Consider the following 15,490-nt stretch of genomic DNA (forward strand, 5'->3'; position numbering starts at 1 on the left):
TTTTTTTTATTGAACACGAATCCAACGACAATATTCGGGTTGGTTTTTGTCGGATAGTCGAATTACTATTTAGATAATAATTGAATTTTTTTTAATATCTAAAAATTGTTAAAAATTAAAAAAAAAACATTGAACCAAAGGGAGGCAGCGGGTTCTTCAAAGTTTGAACGGTGGTTTAAATAGGGACCAAGGCAGCAAAAGCTCAAACAGAGAGGAGGCGGGTTCTTCAAGCGGTGGCTTGATTAGAAGGAGGAGGTTGTTCTTCAAGCACTGGCTCAATCGAAGGAAGGACACAACGAGAGGAGGTGATAATGGCGGACAATAACGAGAATGGAGGTGGTTGTCATGTGGTTTAAAAAGGACTTAGGGTTGGATCGAATGTGGTAGCTAGGGCTCCGAATATGTGGGTGTGTGAATGTCTTAGATGATTAGTCTTTAGGTAAAAAAAAACTAAGTTATCGGGTCTCGTTCGGTTTAGGTTTTCCAAACCCAAGAACCAAACCGAACTCATCAAATGAGAAAGAAACAAATTCGATTACCTGCAAGCCCTAGTCAACCCAACTTTTGTATTCGTGACGGGCTAGGTTGGATCACTCCGGGCCATGTGGCAATGAGAATCGTGGCGCATTACTTTTCTGACCACTTAATTAAAATAACTTTTTACATATACAATAAAACAAGTTATAGGTGTATAAGTAGGCATATAAACTAACTTGAATAATGTAAGAAAATAAGTTCAAAACACAGTAATTATAATTTATAAGTTATGAACTATTTATATAAACTCTCTCAAATACTTGTGCAAGTGATTATGGTGATATTTCTTCTATAATTATCATAAATAAACTCGTGTAACTAGTCAATTTGTAATTTTTTATTTTTTTGAAACCTAGTCAATTTGTAATCTGAACATGTTATAACAAATATATTGTCGTGAAACTAAACCCAGATAGTCAGTTACTGTAGGTAACGAAGCTAACCGTGGTTGGGAAGCATAATCATATATATGGACTGAGTCCAACATTACATTAGAGAAAATTCTGATTTCTATGCAAACCGCGTTTTATTTCTCGATCCACGACTCATTATTTGTTAATCAAATTTCCAATAATATAATCTACGACTCAATATACTTATATACGTATTAACATTCTAATCATATATATAGTAGTTTACTAGACATGTCACTATCTTGAACTGGCCAGACTCCAGAAGCAGCCCAGGTGTTACGTTCACGTTCAAGAGATGACAAATACACCCTTCAACCCACAAGGGCACTGAACCTTCAACAAGGTGCAAATTAGTATTTTGGAATGAACAGTACGTAGTTTCTAAGCAAAGGTTGTGACAGTCAATCACTTGAATCTTGACCCACCAGCTTCAATTCATAGACCCGACTAACAAAAATTTCTTGGTAAATTAATCACCATCATTCTTTATTAAATTTTGTGTGTGCCGCGATTGACACTTAACGCTTCTTCTCAACCAAATCACTATAAATCCATTCTTAAACTCTCCCATAATACCTCAACACTCACCACTCCTCTCCAGTATTCAAATTCTCCCTTCTTTCCTTCATAAAACCCCCACAACTCTTCCTAGTTTATTACCAGGCTGTGTTTGAATACTGGTCGAGATAATTTAAAGTAAGTAAATTTTAATTTATCAAAAGAGTTCCATTCATTCATACTTCACATTAGTGCCGCCAGATATCCGAATATATATACAAGAATGATTCAAAGTGTTTTTGCATGCCTTAATGGAAAAGCGTCACACAAAAAAGCAGCTAGAGTAGCGCCACTCAAAGAGACAGAAGCTGTTGTATACAGAGATGAGTTAACGGAATCCAAAAAGCAAACGCTCAGAAAGGCAGTGGTGAAGAAAAGAGTGCGGTTTGCGGATTCAGAACCTACTATTTTAGGAGAAGATTGTAATGAAAAGAGCAGTGTTGAAAAAAGTTGTGATGGTAAAAATGATGAATTCAGAGAAAACGCTGGGTTTAGAGTGAAGTTGAGAATGACAAAGGAAGAAGCTGCTCAGTTTCTAGCAAGATGCAATGGTGGGATTCTTGATTTCAAGGATGTTGCTCGTGAGCTTGGGGCTATGCCATTGAATCGAGTTAGCGTTGTGTCTACTTGCTGAGACAATTTGTAATTTCATTGTGATTACAAAGCTTCACCTCCACTTTCTATTATTTTTCTCTGTAAAAAGAAATTTAATTTTTAGGAATTTTTTTTCATGATATTGATGTCCATGGAGCAACCCAGCCAATCAAGAGGACAATATTATTAGCAATATCATGATATTTTATACATTCAAATTCGTGTCTTTATAAAATCTATTTTATTTTATTTTCACCTACTTTTATTTTTATCTTTTTATTTTATTTTAATCACATTATCTAAATATCATTTATGTCATTTTTCTATCAAATCTTAGAGTTCCTCAGCACCATGGTCGTGCATATATATGCAAGGCCAATTAGGTCATTGCCTTAGGCCCAAAAAAATAATTAACACCTATATAATATAGAGAAAAAGTTTGATGCACCGACGGTGTAAAGTTTTTTTACACCGTCAACCAATCAGATTTTAAGGATGTGAGAAAATCTCTCTTTTCATTTAATTTATTTAATTGACATGTCACATCCTTAAAATCTGATTGGTTGACGGTGTAAAAAAACTTTACACCGTCGGTGCATCAAAATTAAACTCTATAATATATACTACTGAAACTTGAGAGAGGTAATAGAACAATAAAAATTAGATTATATTAATTACAATGAGGGAACTGAGAAGTGTAACATGAGAAGTGTAACTTTGTCAGTTATTAGTATAGGTGTCTTGTCCTAACAAATTTACATTTTCAAAATATAAACAAGTAAAATATCCATTATTTTTATATTCTCAAAATTGAAAAATTAATTTGTGGTTATCCATAACCGTTAGTTTTTACAACTTATATATCTATAATATTTTACAAGTTTGCTCTTCACTCCTTATTTCTTGTCTAAAAAAAAGAAAAAATTCATTGTTTCTATCTTGGAATGAATTATCAAAGGAGATACTTGATATCAAAGTATTGAAAAATCTCTCATTGTTTCATTCATTGCCTTCAAGTTTCCATTGTCCATCGTTTTTATTTATTTTGTATGATTTTTTTATTTGTTATATTATTGTATTCTTATTCGTTGCAAGAGAAAATGTCAAATAAAAAGTATGAATTTGGTTTTGAAAAAATTAAAAAATTAATAAAAAATGATAATTTATATGATATATTAAACCTTTTAAAAAATTTGTCAAAAGAAAATCACTTAACATTTAGGTGAATCCAATGCTAGTCTCCACTTACTTTCAAAAAGAAAATGCTAGTCTCCACTTCCTCTTCCTTCCATTGTTTGCTCTCACTCTTTTGCTTTTTTATTCCTTACAAATGTTCATAGTCTTTTTATTTACATTTACCTGTCTATCTATCACAGGTGCCACAACTTAATTTGTGGCATTTTTTTTAAATGTCAGTTTTGTATGTTCTAAATTAATTCCGCAATTGCTGGCATCTTTTAAATGCCACAAAATTCATCAAATGATGGTAATAGACTTAAATTTTATTGGCATTTTGTGAACGCCACAATATACACAAAATTCAAAATAGGTGTTACTCATTACAATATTGAAATCATCACTAAAATGAATATTTATTAATGTTGAATTTTCAATAATTAATTATCCATACACTTTTTTTTAGGGTCAAATTCATTAAATGAACTAACTAGCTAGATGATCATATGATGTATATACCATAAGAAAACAAGCTCAATCTCAACATAAAAAAGTTTTCACCATAGAGGAATGAAAAAAAGAATAACAATCATAGAGTTCAAGTATAAGTATAGTTCTTGTTGCATAGAAATTTGAGTAAATGTCTACATAAACTCTAATTCTATCTATGTTTTGTGCTAGACTTGCACCTGTACCCATGCATCTCTTATATACACCAAATTTAGTCAAATTTAAACCAGAGTCAACGAAACTAAACAGATTGCTATAATCTAGCAACTGTAAAAATTGTCATATGAAAGTTTTTCCTTGAAACTACATAGCCTCAAAAGCATAGTTATTTTTTAACATCTCAAAAGCATAGTTATGTGTTAGTATATAGAATAACACAAAGGTATCGAAATCAGTTATACAATCTTACCCTTAATAATTCTTTAAATCAATCATTCATATTTAAATAATTTTATTTCTCCACCTCATTGTTCGTATACTTTCTGATGAATGGTCTTATGGACACAGGTCACTTTCTTGAACTGGCAATTCAAGACTCCAGAAGCAGCCCCAGGTGTTATATATTCACGTTGAGGAGATGACAAATAAACCCCTCAACCAACAAGGTATGGATCCTTCAGCAGTGACTAAATAGTCTTTATGAATAACTGTAAGCATTTCCAGTTTCTAAAAAAAGGGTGTACACAAAGGACCATTAAACTTGAACAGTCAATCACTTGAATCTTGACCAACAGTTTCATTGACCTGACTAACAAAAAAATCTTGGTAAATTAATCAACATCTTTGTTTATTGTAAGTTCTTTGTGTGCCCCGATTGACACTTAACAACCAAATCACTATAAATGCACTCTTAAATGCTCCATGGTTCCTCAACGCTCACCACTCCTTCCAGTTCCAAGTATTCAAATTCTCCCTTGTTGTTTCCTTCCTTCATAAAACTCACAATTCTTTCTAGTTTAGCCAGGAAGGTGTGTTTGATTACTAGCCAAATTTAAGGTGAACGAAATTCATTCATAAGAAGTCTTCATATATTTTAAAGGGTACTACAGTAACAATAATGACTCACATTGTGTTTGCATGCTTTAATGGGAAAGCATCACACAAAAAATCAAAAGTAGCACCACTCCAAGAGACAGAAGCTGTATACAGAGATGAGTTAACCAAATCCAAAAAGCAAACGTCCAGAAAGGCGGTGGTGAAGAAAAGAGTGCGATTTGTGGATTCAGAACCAACAATTTTGGGAGAAGATCACAATGAAAAAGGAATTAATGAAAAAAGTTGTGTTGGTAATGAACTCAGAGAAAATGAGGGTTTTAGAGTGAAGGTGAGGATGACAAAGGAAGAAGCTGCTCGATTTCTAGCAAAATGCAATGGTGGGGTTCTTGAATTCAAAGATGTTGCTCGTGAGCTTGTGGCCATGCCATTGAATCGGGTTTGTGTCGTGTCTGCTTGCTCAAACAATTTGTAGCTTCATTAGGATGAATTACAAAGCTTCACCTTCACTTTCTAGCTAGTTACAAATTATTCCCCTGTAAAAAAAGTTCATATAGGAGAGATTCTTTTTCATGATATATATTATATTGATGTTCATGAAGCACCCCAGCCAATCAGACAGAGGAGCGTCAAAATATGAAAGCAGAAGTGCAGAACACTCTAGTCTAGTCAAGTTGTGGGAGTTTGTGATTTGTGAATATTATTACTACCAATTGCATGATAGCAATGAACATAGAGTTTTGATACATTTGTATTCGTTTTATCCTCAATCTCATTTCTAGATACTTTCTTTTCACATATCTATTTATGTTATTCCACTACATCACTCATTAAATATTTTTCACCTCTCTCTTCAATTCATTCTTTCTCTTGATGGAGTAGTGAAATTGGTGTCAACTCATTGATTACATTACAAGCCAAGATGTATTGAAATCAAGCACCAGGGTGCTTACCCAAATACAAGAAAGAGTAGCAAAAGGCTATAAGCCAACAAAGACAGTCACAAAACCACTAATCTTTAAAACTATTAATTGCAAATAACAAGTCTTACGAAGATCTGAGTAACCCCACGCAACTGTTCCTCAGAGAGCCTAAAAAGACCTCAACACTAAAGTGCTTCCTACCAAGCATCTTTGTGCCAACAACCTCAAAGGAAGCAATCCAAAGCAGCATCTTATATCAGCTGACCCTTAAGCGAGAGCCCCAAATCAAGTTCCCAATATATCTGCCATGGATGGATCAGCGCCTTTGGTTCACCAAGTAGCAGTATCACAACCTCCACCAGAAAACAAGCTATTTTGACATCCACAGAGACTCGGTGTGTGTTTGATTTCAAATCTGGAGAGGTCAAACGTGGATCAAGAAATTCAAAAGCAACTATTTCTTGCTTCTGTAAACGTGGATCGGAGCCAAATGTGAATCCTGAATGGGTTTTCCAAACACACACTCAATCTAATTGAGGAAACAGACAAAGGCAGCAACACCATCACAATATAATTGTACTTGCAGCAGTGGAAATCCATATATTAATGCATGTCATAGTTCCAGCTTTATGAAGAGACAGAGCAAACAAAAGTACCACCCTGATCCGATTTGATCCCACCATGTACAATCCAAAACAAGAAAATCCAACTAGCTAGATTCTAGTCATCCAAAATGTGTTTGAAAGGATAAAAAATAAATAAAGATAAAAATTGAATGACATAGTTCTCTCACCTGTGATTCCATTGCAAAGACCTTTCATGGCTTGTTAAAAGTCATTTCATCCCGTTCTTTTGGCAGTTATTTTTAGGCTTAAATAACCTTTTGGTCCTTAAAATTGTAAAGGGAATCAAATTGAGTTCCTGAAAAATTTTCACATTAAATTGGATCCCTAGAATATTTTTTTAATCAAATTAAGTCCTTTTACTCAATTTTGACCGGTCAACGGTCCAGTGGCAAGCCTAGTCAGTTGAGGATAACCGCGTGGACTTTTTCACATCAATTTTAGTCCCTTGAAAAATGTTTTAATCAATTTTAGTTCTTGTTCTTCCACCTTGAAAAATGTTTTTTTGTTGCCTCTGATTTTCTAGGTTTTGGAAGAACAAGGTGAATATGATGAACATATAGTTTTTTTAGGGTTTTGAATTTTTGGGTTTAAGGGTTTGAGTTATGGAGGAAGGGGAAGAAGGTGGAAGAGAAAGAAGATGAAGGTGGAAAAACAAGGACTAAAATTGATTAAAATATTTTTCAAGGGACTAAAATTGATGTGAAAAAGTCCATGTGGTCATCCTCGGCTGACTAGGCTTGCCACTGGACCGTTGACCGGTCAAAATTGAGCCGAAGGACTTAATTAGATTAAAAAAATAATTTAGGGACCCAATTTGATGCAAAAATTTTAGAGAGATTAAGTTTGACTCCCTTTACAATTTCAAGGACCAAAAGAGTATTTTAGCCTTATTTTTATGTTTTGGGTCATCAACTTTTTACACAGGTCATGATGGCTCGACCCATCTAGCTTAACACATTTTATTTTTATCAGCACTTATTATCTCTTTTTTTTATTGACCAAGGTATCTCCATAGCTGACAGCCGAGAGACTAATCCCTCGCCCCACGGTCAGCGCACTAAGCAGTAGGGGGCTGGCCAAAGAGGTTTTTCTATTCGCAAGAGTTGGAATTCGAACCCCCAACCACTAAAGGATGAAATTTAGTAGTATTGATTAAATTTAATATGAATATTATTATTTTATTTTATTAAGGCCGTAGAGATTCTTGTATGCATAATGGTGAACAATCGTTGAGAGTCGAGAGCTAATAGGTCTTGCAAATGGAGAAGCGCACCAAAATGGGAGAAGGGCAACCTTCAAGGAGAAGGTTTTGGGCGTGAGTAGTGAAAGTCCTAGGAAGAATGTGGGTTGTTTAACATATCTTAATTGTACATTACAATAATGTCATTGGTGAACAACTGGACCAAAATTTGTTGGTTCACCATAAAACAACATACAAAAAACAAATACTATGTTTTTATATTTTCTATTGACTACAACTCAAGAAACTTTGAATATGACTATGGCCAAACATTATAAATTTTAAGGGAATCAAAAACTTCTTTAACCAATTAAAAAAATTAATTTCTAGAACTAGTCACAATATAGTTCCATCAATGGTGTCTCTTTCCACTTGTTTGTTTGTATATATGAAGTGTACTTTGAATTTGAACAGCACAGTTGAAACTTTTGCTTCCTCTCCCTCCCATCCCCATGGGAAAGCCAGGCCACCACCATTGACAGCTACCTACCACCACATAAACCTCTCTATCCATCACCTCACCTCACCACACCACACCAACCAATATTCTCACCCTCTAAACCACCGAAAAATGACCACTCTACCCTCTTTCTTCTCGCTATTCACCTTCACCATCCTAATTCTCTCTGCAACTTCAGAAACAGAGCCACTCTGTAAAACCACGTCCTGCGAACCCGTTGGACTCCCCATTCAGTTCCCGTTTTCGTTGCGAAACTCCAACCAAAGCCTTCGCTGCGGTTCCCCAGGGTTCGAGCTATCATGTACCAACACCAGGAGCCAATCCCAACCGTTGATTACTCTCCCAGAATCTGGAGACTTCGTCGTCAAACTCATCTCGCTCGTTGAACAGAGGATTTGGATTAACGACCCTGATAACTGCCTCCCTCAACGAATCATGCGTGACCGTGGATTGAATCTTGAGGGCTCACCTTTCAGAATAAGCGATTACTACACTCTTGTTGATTTCTCATTCTTCAACTGTCCTTCCAATATAACCTCTTCACCTTTCGTTGACCCTATCACATGCTTGAATTCAAGCTCTGTTTACAACAGCAGCGACGGAAACGGTAACTATTCGGTGGTGGCGATGATGACGGATCCTCCGTTTCCGACGGCGTGGGTGTCGTCGTGTGACTTGATTACGACGGCGAAGATTCCGGTGGATAATATGCCGTGGCTGTTCTGGACGGATTATAACTCTGATATTCCGTTGCAGTGGGATAATCCTGATTGCAGGAGCTGTGAAGCGCGTGGAGGACGGTGTGGCTTCCGTGATGAACATGATGTTCGTGTTTCTTGTGACGGTCTTCCTTCCCAAAGTCAAGGTATGTTGAGTTTTGACTTGTTTTTTTGTTTCTGTAGTTTCATTCAAACTTGTTTTTCTCCTTTTACCTAACCTAACTGTGTGTACATATACAGAAATGCTTAATTCTATGAATTAGTTAAATCAATAGAAATCATGATTCATGACTAAGTTTACATAGTGCATGTTTCTTTAGAGTTTGATGTATAATACTATCTCTGGTCATTTTTATAAGAATTAAGTAATTTCCCTAGATATTTTAGTTACTATATTGAAATTGGGTTTCATTCATATTAATTTTCCAATATTAGAATTTGAACATGACTTCAGAATCTACATGATAACCCCATGAATCTTAATTTCACCATGTAGGTTTTTCAAGTAAAACTAAGTATGCTATGGGTATGGGCCTGGGAATACCTGGACTCCTAGGTCTCATTGGGCTTGCATGGATTTTCTGTTGTAAGAAGAACTCAGGTCCTCAACCGCGCCAAACGGGTACTGAATTGTCTACCCTAATTATACCACATCCTTTGGTTGTAACTATGGGCCTTGATGGGGCTGCTATTGAGAGATACCCTAAAACCCAGCTTGGTGAAAGTGGAAGATTGCCCAGGCCCAATGACAACACTTGCTCCATTTGTCTCAGTGAATACCAGCCCATGGAGACGTTGAGGACCATCCCGGAGTGCAATCACTATTTTCATGCCAATTGCATTGATGGATGGTTGAAGATGAATGCTACGTGCCCCTTGTGTAGGAATTTACCAGAGAGATCCCCTTCATTTGCTCCGTCTTTGCCTTTATCTCAAACTTCTCAACAATTGTCAATGTAACTGTTACTCTTTATTAGTGTTCTATACAGATTAAACTACTATAGAAGTGAGTGAGTATGATTCATTTATGTACAAATTTTACGGAATTTCAGTACAGTTGTTGAATAAAATAAAAGCAAACACATTCAGAAGGAAATGTCTATGATTGAACAAACTACTCTAATCATTAATTAGCATACATTAACAAGTCTATAAGGTAGCGTTTGGCAACGGAACGGAACAGGACAGAACAGAACAGAATGAGACAGAACAAGATGAAACAGGACAATAATGTTCTATGTGTTGTGTTTGGTAACTCCAAGTCAATAGAACAGAATCATGATTTTAATTACATATATAACCCTACATGTTTAATATTTGATTGAGGAAAACAAATTGAACTCAATTGAACATTTTGCATAGAAACCGTTTGTTATTGCTTACTTCATGAAATAATCACTTATTTCTTTAAAATAATCACTTATATATTGTTTTAGTTGTTTCAGTATGCTATTGAAAAAAGTAGAAACCTAATTATCTATTTAAGCCATTTTAAGTGCGTTTATTTAGATTAAAAATATTGATTTTTAACTATAATTTTTTTAAGAGATTTTGAGAAAAGTATAAGTTGATTCGTGTTCGACTACTCTAATTAAAATAACTTTTTTTTATCTCCCCTCATCTATCATCCTAGATTTTCATTATAAGCTAAAGTAACTGTTTCAAATAATTTGTTTTCAGCTTCAGCTAAAACAAACACAAAAAATGATTTTTCCAAAATAAGTTGAATTAAACGCATTCTAATTGGCTCGTTTATTATTGCTTACAGAAACCGATTTTACTTTTGAAAAAATAATTGATTTTAATTTAATTAAGTTGATTCGTGTTTGATTACTCTAATTAAAATCACTTTTTTATCTCCTCTCATCTATCATCATAGGTTTTCATGATAAGCTAAAATAACTGTTTCAAATAATTAGTTTTCAGCTTCAGCTGAAACAAACACAAAAAGTGATATTTGATTTTAAAAGTTTTTTTTTATTAAAGGTGATTTTTTTATTTTAAAGGTGATTTTTTTGATTAAAAAGTGATTTTTTTCAAAATAAGTTGAATCAAACGCACTCTAATTGGCTCGTTTATCATTGCTTACAAAAAGTGATTTTACTTTTGAAAAAAGTAATTGATTTTATTTTAAGTGATTTGTTTGAAAAAGTAGATTTTTATTTAACTTTGTCTACATATATAATAAGTGCTTTCAATTTTATAAGTGATTTTAAACTGTTTAGATACATAAAATTTGAAATATAAATTAGGGATATTTTTGAACTTGCAAAAGTTTTAAGAGAGTGTTCTGTTCCGTTCCCTTCCGTTCCACCATTTTCCAGGGAACCAAAGTGTCCCGTTCCTGGAGCCTTTTGTCCCGTTCCGTTCCATCTTAAAAACACGACAAACACAGAACGGAACCCATGTGTCCTGTTCCGTTTCCTTCCCACCTGTCTACCAAACGCTACCTAAGAGTTCAACAAATGATTAGGTGAAGCATCTATTCAAAATAAGAAGGGACCTAACTTTGTTTGGGTAACTTCATCATTAAAGTAGTATAGATTCTGTCTTTTGTGTTTGTTATACCTGGATAAGTTTAAAAATTTCCTTATGGAACATTATTTTAAGTTTTTCATTTTCCTAAGCATCTAATTATATATGAGAAAAAGGATGATGCACCGACGATGTAAAGTTATTTTACACCGTCAACCAATCAGATTTTAAGAATGTGTCACGTTAATTAATTAAATTAAATAAAAAGATATATTTTCTCACATCTTTAAAATCTGATTGGTTAATGGTGTAAAAAAAATTTACATCGTCAGTGCATAGAAATTAAACTCATTATATTTTATTAAATTGACGGTGCTCCAACCATTTAGTTAAGAAATTGAGTACTAAATCACTACGTGAACTCATTTGAAAGTTATATAGACTCATGTGAGAAGATTATGAAAGTTTGTTAGTAAAGAGTTTAGCAAGTATTTGGTATGCTAGCTAGCACTATTCCTGAAATTCCATTGCATTGCAGCTTTGAGGTTAGAAGTGACTCCACATCATGTTTATTTTGTCCATGTTTCTTGTCCCGTGCTATTAGTCAATTACTGGACAATTGCCAACCAAGTACGCAAGCACCTCTATTCTATTCTCTCAATTGACCATCTTTGACAACTACCTTTAAGCAAACAAGGATTGACTTGTGCTATCACTTCATTTTTTCTTAACTACTCAACCGCATACAACACAACAAGTTATCATTCTTCCCTTAATCAATGGCTTCCTTAGCCCTGTTCTATGTATTCTACACTCTTCTTTTCCATCTCCAAAGCACTAGAGGCAAACAATTTTGCAACCCCATATCATGCGGTGATGTAGATATTAAATTTCCTTTCGGATTGAAAGGAGCTAATGATAATTGTAGCTACAGTCCGAGGTTTCAACTCTCTTGCAACAACCTCAGCCAAACCATTCTGAAGCTCCCAAATTCAGGGGACTTAATTGTGAAAAGCATTGATTACAGAGCCCAAACCATCCGAGTCAACGATCCAGAAGGTTGTCTACCGAACCGGTTCATGCACGATTGGAACCTCTCCGGTTCACCTTTCAAGCTAAACCCGATTATATACCAAAGCTATTACAATCTCACCTTCCTTCGTTGCCCAAACAACTCGACCGGTTCATCGTCTTTCGGTTTAGCTTGTTTGAGCAATAAAGGGAAAAACAAAAACTCATCAGACACGGACATTAGCTCCTCAATGGTCTTGGTATCGTGGTCTCGGCCTATTGTCTCGTCACTGTCGCAACGATGCGAGGTGATTGGTTGGGGTCGTGTTCCTATTTCGTGGGCCGAGATGCCCATGTGGCCTTTCTGGCCTGATCTCAACAGTGATGTTCGGTTGGTGTGGACTGAACCGTGGTGTGCGAACTGTGCGCTTGATGGTCAGGTATGTGGGTTCTCTAATGATAAGAAGAAAATCCTTGTTGACCAAAAGAGAAACAAGAAAAGCCTTCAAGTTCAATGCTACCCTAGTGCCTCTAGTAAAGGTGTGTTCTTTCTTTTCCCTTCCCTGTTTTCATTCTAGTGCCTATGATGTGTGAATGGTTCGGCTTGTTTAAGTTTTGTCTTATGTGAACACCACAAACTTGATTTTTGATGAATTTACTTTTAGTTGAAAGTAGTTGTGTTTGAATTTCAAAAGAAGTTTGTAACAAAGTTTATACAAAGAAGGCTGAGCCAAGATCAATGGCTTACTCAATCTTAGGCAAAGGCTAATGAGATGAAGTTATCTTCATTATACATTTTTTTTACTGAATTTTAGTAGTGTGACATGTTATATATTTAAATTCACTCTTTTTAGTCTTTTAACTCCTCTCGGTGCTCATTTAACGTTATCGTCCTTTTAAATAGTTATGAGTCTTATGACTATTCAATCACCAAGTTAGATTTATAGAATTAGCTAACATTATACTACATCCAGTCCTATTTATTATAAAATTAAATGAGAGGTTTAATTTGGTCTCTTTTATAACAACAGCTTAAAGTTTCATCGTGTTATTAAGAGAGACCACCAACCATGTTACTAAAATATTATTAGAAACTAAAACCAATTAGAGTCCAAAATTGCAAGCCTAGATGAAAACAGCGCGAGTTATATGTAACATAACTTCATGTGTGTGTAACTTGCTATGATGCTATAATTTATTGTGTTATCCCCCCCCCCCCCGATATGTAGAACATAAAGCAAAAAAGAAAAATACATCATTTTTTTTGGCTTAATTGCAACTTTGGTCCCCGACGTTTACCAATGCCACGATTTTGGTCCCCCACCTAATTTAATTACATGGATGGTCCCCGACGTTGTAGGCCGTGTGCAACGTTAGTCCTACCGTTTATTTCTTAATGGAGGAGGCTTACGTGGACGTCGAGTTGGAGAGAGAAATGAGGTATGAGGAGAGAGGGAAACACGTGAGTATCACGTGACCCTTATCTGAACCCATTATACCTAAACCCCTGACCTCCCTAGAACGAAGAAGGTAATGCGATTTAGATCCCTAGGGTTTCAGATTTGGGTATAATGGGTTCATATAAGATTCACGTGATACTCACGTGCTCCCCTCTCTTCTCAGATCTCTTTTTTCTCTCCAACTAGACGTCCACGTAAGCCTCCTCCATTAAGAAATAAACGGTAGGACTAACGTTGCACGCAACCTACAACGTCGGGGACCATCCATGTAATTAAATTAGGTGGGGGACCAAAATCGTGGCATTGGTAAACGTCGGGGACCAAAGTTGTAATTAAGCTTTTTTTTTTTTAAGTCTTGTAGGACACTTGACAACTACTTAAGGATAGTAATTGAATAATAGAAGCATGATTTCTGACGTGAGGCGTATAGCCCTTTCCAATTATAAAATGTTAATAGTAAATTCTCAATGATTGCACTTGTTTAGCTAAGTAAGATTGAAAATGTTAAAATATACCTTCACTTGCTAATGGGTTTAAATATTTGATGCAGGTCTTTCAAGAAGTGCCAAATATGGGTTAACTATAGGTGTAGGAATACTTGGGCTATTGTGTCTAATTGGGCTTTCTACCTTTATCTGCGGCAAATTCAGGAGGAACACATATCGTCGAAGAAACATAGATTTTCCAATCACAATTTCCCTAGAGCCCATGCCATTTGCCACTGGGCTTGATGGTGCCACAATTGAGAAGTACCCCAAGACTCTACTTGGGGAAAGTGGTCGCTTTTTGAAGCCTAATGACAATACATGTGCAATTTGTCTCTCTGAATATGAACCTAAAGAAACTTTGAGGAGCATACCTGAGTGCAACCATTATTTTCATGCAGATTGTATAGATCAGTGGCTCAAAATGAATGGGACATGCCCTTTGTGCAGGAATTCACCACCATCAGAGGCATCTTCCACAGTCACCCCTTCTTTTTCTTCATTATTATCCCCCACTTCCTCATCTTCCTCTTCACACTAAATAGTCAAAATTTAAGGTTGAGTGCTAACATGAGCTGAACATCAATGAGTTATAGTAACTTTACCTTATGATTCAATATCTAAATTATAGAAATTTATTATTCATAATTGCTTAACAGTTCAATGACAAATTTTAACTTTCAGTAGTCCTACAAAAATAAACAAAAAGTTCTCAATAGGTGAGTTACTTAAATCTAGTTCATGGTTCAATCCCTGATTAATGTGTATCGAAAAAATTTGTTTGGAGAGACTTACTCACTTAATATGATATTGGTGAATGACTAAACGTTCAACTAAAATTGTCTAACGACTTTAGATTCAAGTATTATACACATTTATAGGTTCCGTGTTTAATTTTCATCTCTTCATAAGTAGTAAGTTTAAATCCCTTGTGCCTGGTAAAATTTGGTGAGCAACCCTCCTCCTACCCAAGAGTGAGGCTCAATTGATTTCTACACTGGGCCGATATGAAAGTGTTTTATCTTCATTCTACAGTCTCTCACACACTCTTTAAGATTCATATGTATATTTTTTAAAGTTCACACACTTGCTTCAATTTTTAAAAAATAAATCAATCTGTTAGGATTTCACATGCTACGTTAAAAGCAAGATTACTAGTTATAGTATAGTATTATTCAGCCAGGAATAACAATCGGGGGTGTAGCTCATATGGTAGAGCGCTCGCTTCGCATGCGAGAGGCACGGGGTTCGATTCCCCGCACCTCCACCTTTTTGTTTTGTTTCCCCATCTTTTATGACTCAAGTCAAAT

At 35.3% G+C, this 15,490-nt stretch overlaps 3 protein-coding genes and 1 non-coding gene across 4 annotated transcripts; all 4 read left to right on the plus strand.

Annotated features, from left to right (window-relative positions):
- The first annotated feature begins 1,514 nt into the window (after nucleotides 1-1,514).
- Nucleotides 1,515-2,328, plus strand: LOC130713742 (uncharacterized). Its single transcript, XM_057563537.1, has one exon. The coding sequence runs from the start codon at nucleotides 1,732-1,734 to the stop codon at nucleotides 2,140-2,142; it is 411 nt and encodes a 136-aa protein (XP_057419520.1). The 5' UTR covers nucleotides 1,515-1,731; the 3' UTR covers nucleotides 2,143-2,328.
- A 5,581-nt stretch (nucleotides 2,329-7,909) lies between these two features.
- Nucleotides 7,910-9,845, plus strand: LOC130715170 (putative RING-H2 finger protein ATL21A). Its single transcript, XM_057565240.1, has 2 exons — nucleotides 7,910-8,895; nucleotides 9,246-9,845. Exons 1-2 carry the CDS (start codon nucleotides 7,926-7,928, stop codon nucleotides 9,707-9,709), a joined length of 1,434 nt encoding a protein of 477 aa, XP_057421223.1. The 5' UTR covers nucleotides 7,910-7,925; the 3' UTR covers nucleotides 9,710-9,845.
- Nucleotides 9,846-11,734: 1,889 nt separating this feature from the next.
- LOC130715808 (putative RING-H2 finger protein ATL21A) lies at nucleotides 11,735-14,828 on the plus strand. The gene is made up of 2 exons (XM_057565928.1): nucleotides 11,735-12,775; nucleotides 14,246-14,828. Exons 1-2 carry the CDS (start codon nucleotides 12,004-12,006, stop codon nucleotides 14,719-14,721), a joined length of 1,248 nt encoding a protein of 415 aa, XP_057421911.1. The 5' UTR covers nucleotides 11,735-12,003; the 3' UTR covers nucleotides 14,722-14,828.
- A 546-nt stretch (nucleotides 14,829-15,374) lies between these two features.
- TRNAA-CGC (transfer RNA alanine (anticodon CGC)) lies at nucleotides 15,375-15,447 on the plus strand. The gene has a single exon. It is a non-coding gene; the product is annotated as a tRNA-Ala (tRNA).
- The last annotated feature ends 43 nt before the right edge of the window (nucleotides 15,448-15,490 follow it).

The sequence above is a fragment of the Lotus japonicus genome, chromosome 4 (assembly GCF_012489685.1).
Source record: "Lotus japonicus ecotype B-129 chromosome 4, LjGifu_v1.2".
Taxonomy (NCBI): Eukaryota; Viridiplantae; Streptophyta; class Magnoliopsida; order Fabales; family Fabaceae; genus Lotus; species Lotus japonicus.

Bases quoted from the DNA above. Each gene is read 5' to 3' on its own strand.
- LOC130713742 (XM_057563537.1), top strand. From the start codon at position 1,732: ATGATTCAAAGTGTTTTTGCATGCCTTAATGGAAAAGCGTCACACAAA.
- LOC130715170 (XM_057565240.1), top strand. From the start codon at position 7,926: ATGGTGTCTCTTTCCACTTGTTTGTTTGTATATATGAAGTGTACTTTG. The intron at 8,896-9,245 runs GTATGTTGAGTT...TTCACCATGTAG, and splicing joins TCTTCCTTCCCAAAGTCAAG to GTTTTTCAAGTAAAACTAAG.
- LOC130715808 (XM_057565928.1), top strand. From the start codon at position 12,004: ATGGCTTCCTTAGCCCTGTTCTATGTATTCTACACTCTTCTTTTCCAT. The intron at 12,776-14,245 runs GTGTGTTCTTTC...TATTTGATGCAG, and splicing joins CCCTAGTGCCTCTAGTAAAG to GTCTTTCAAGAAGTGCCAAA.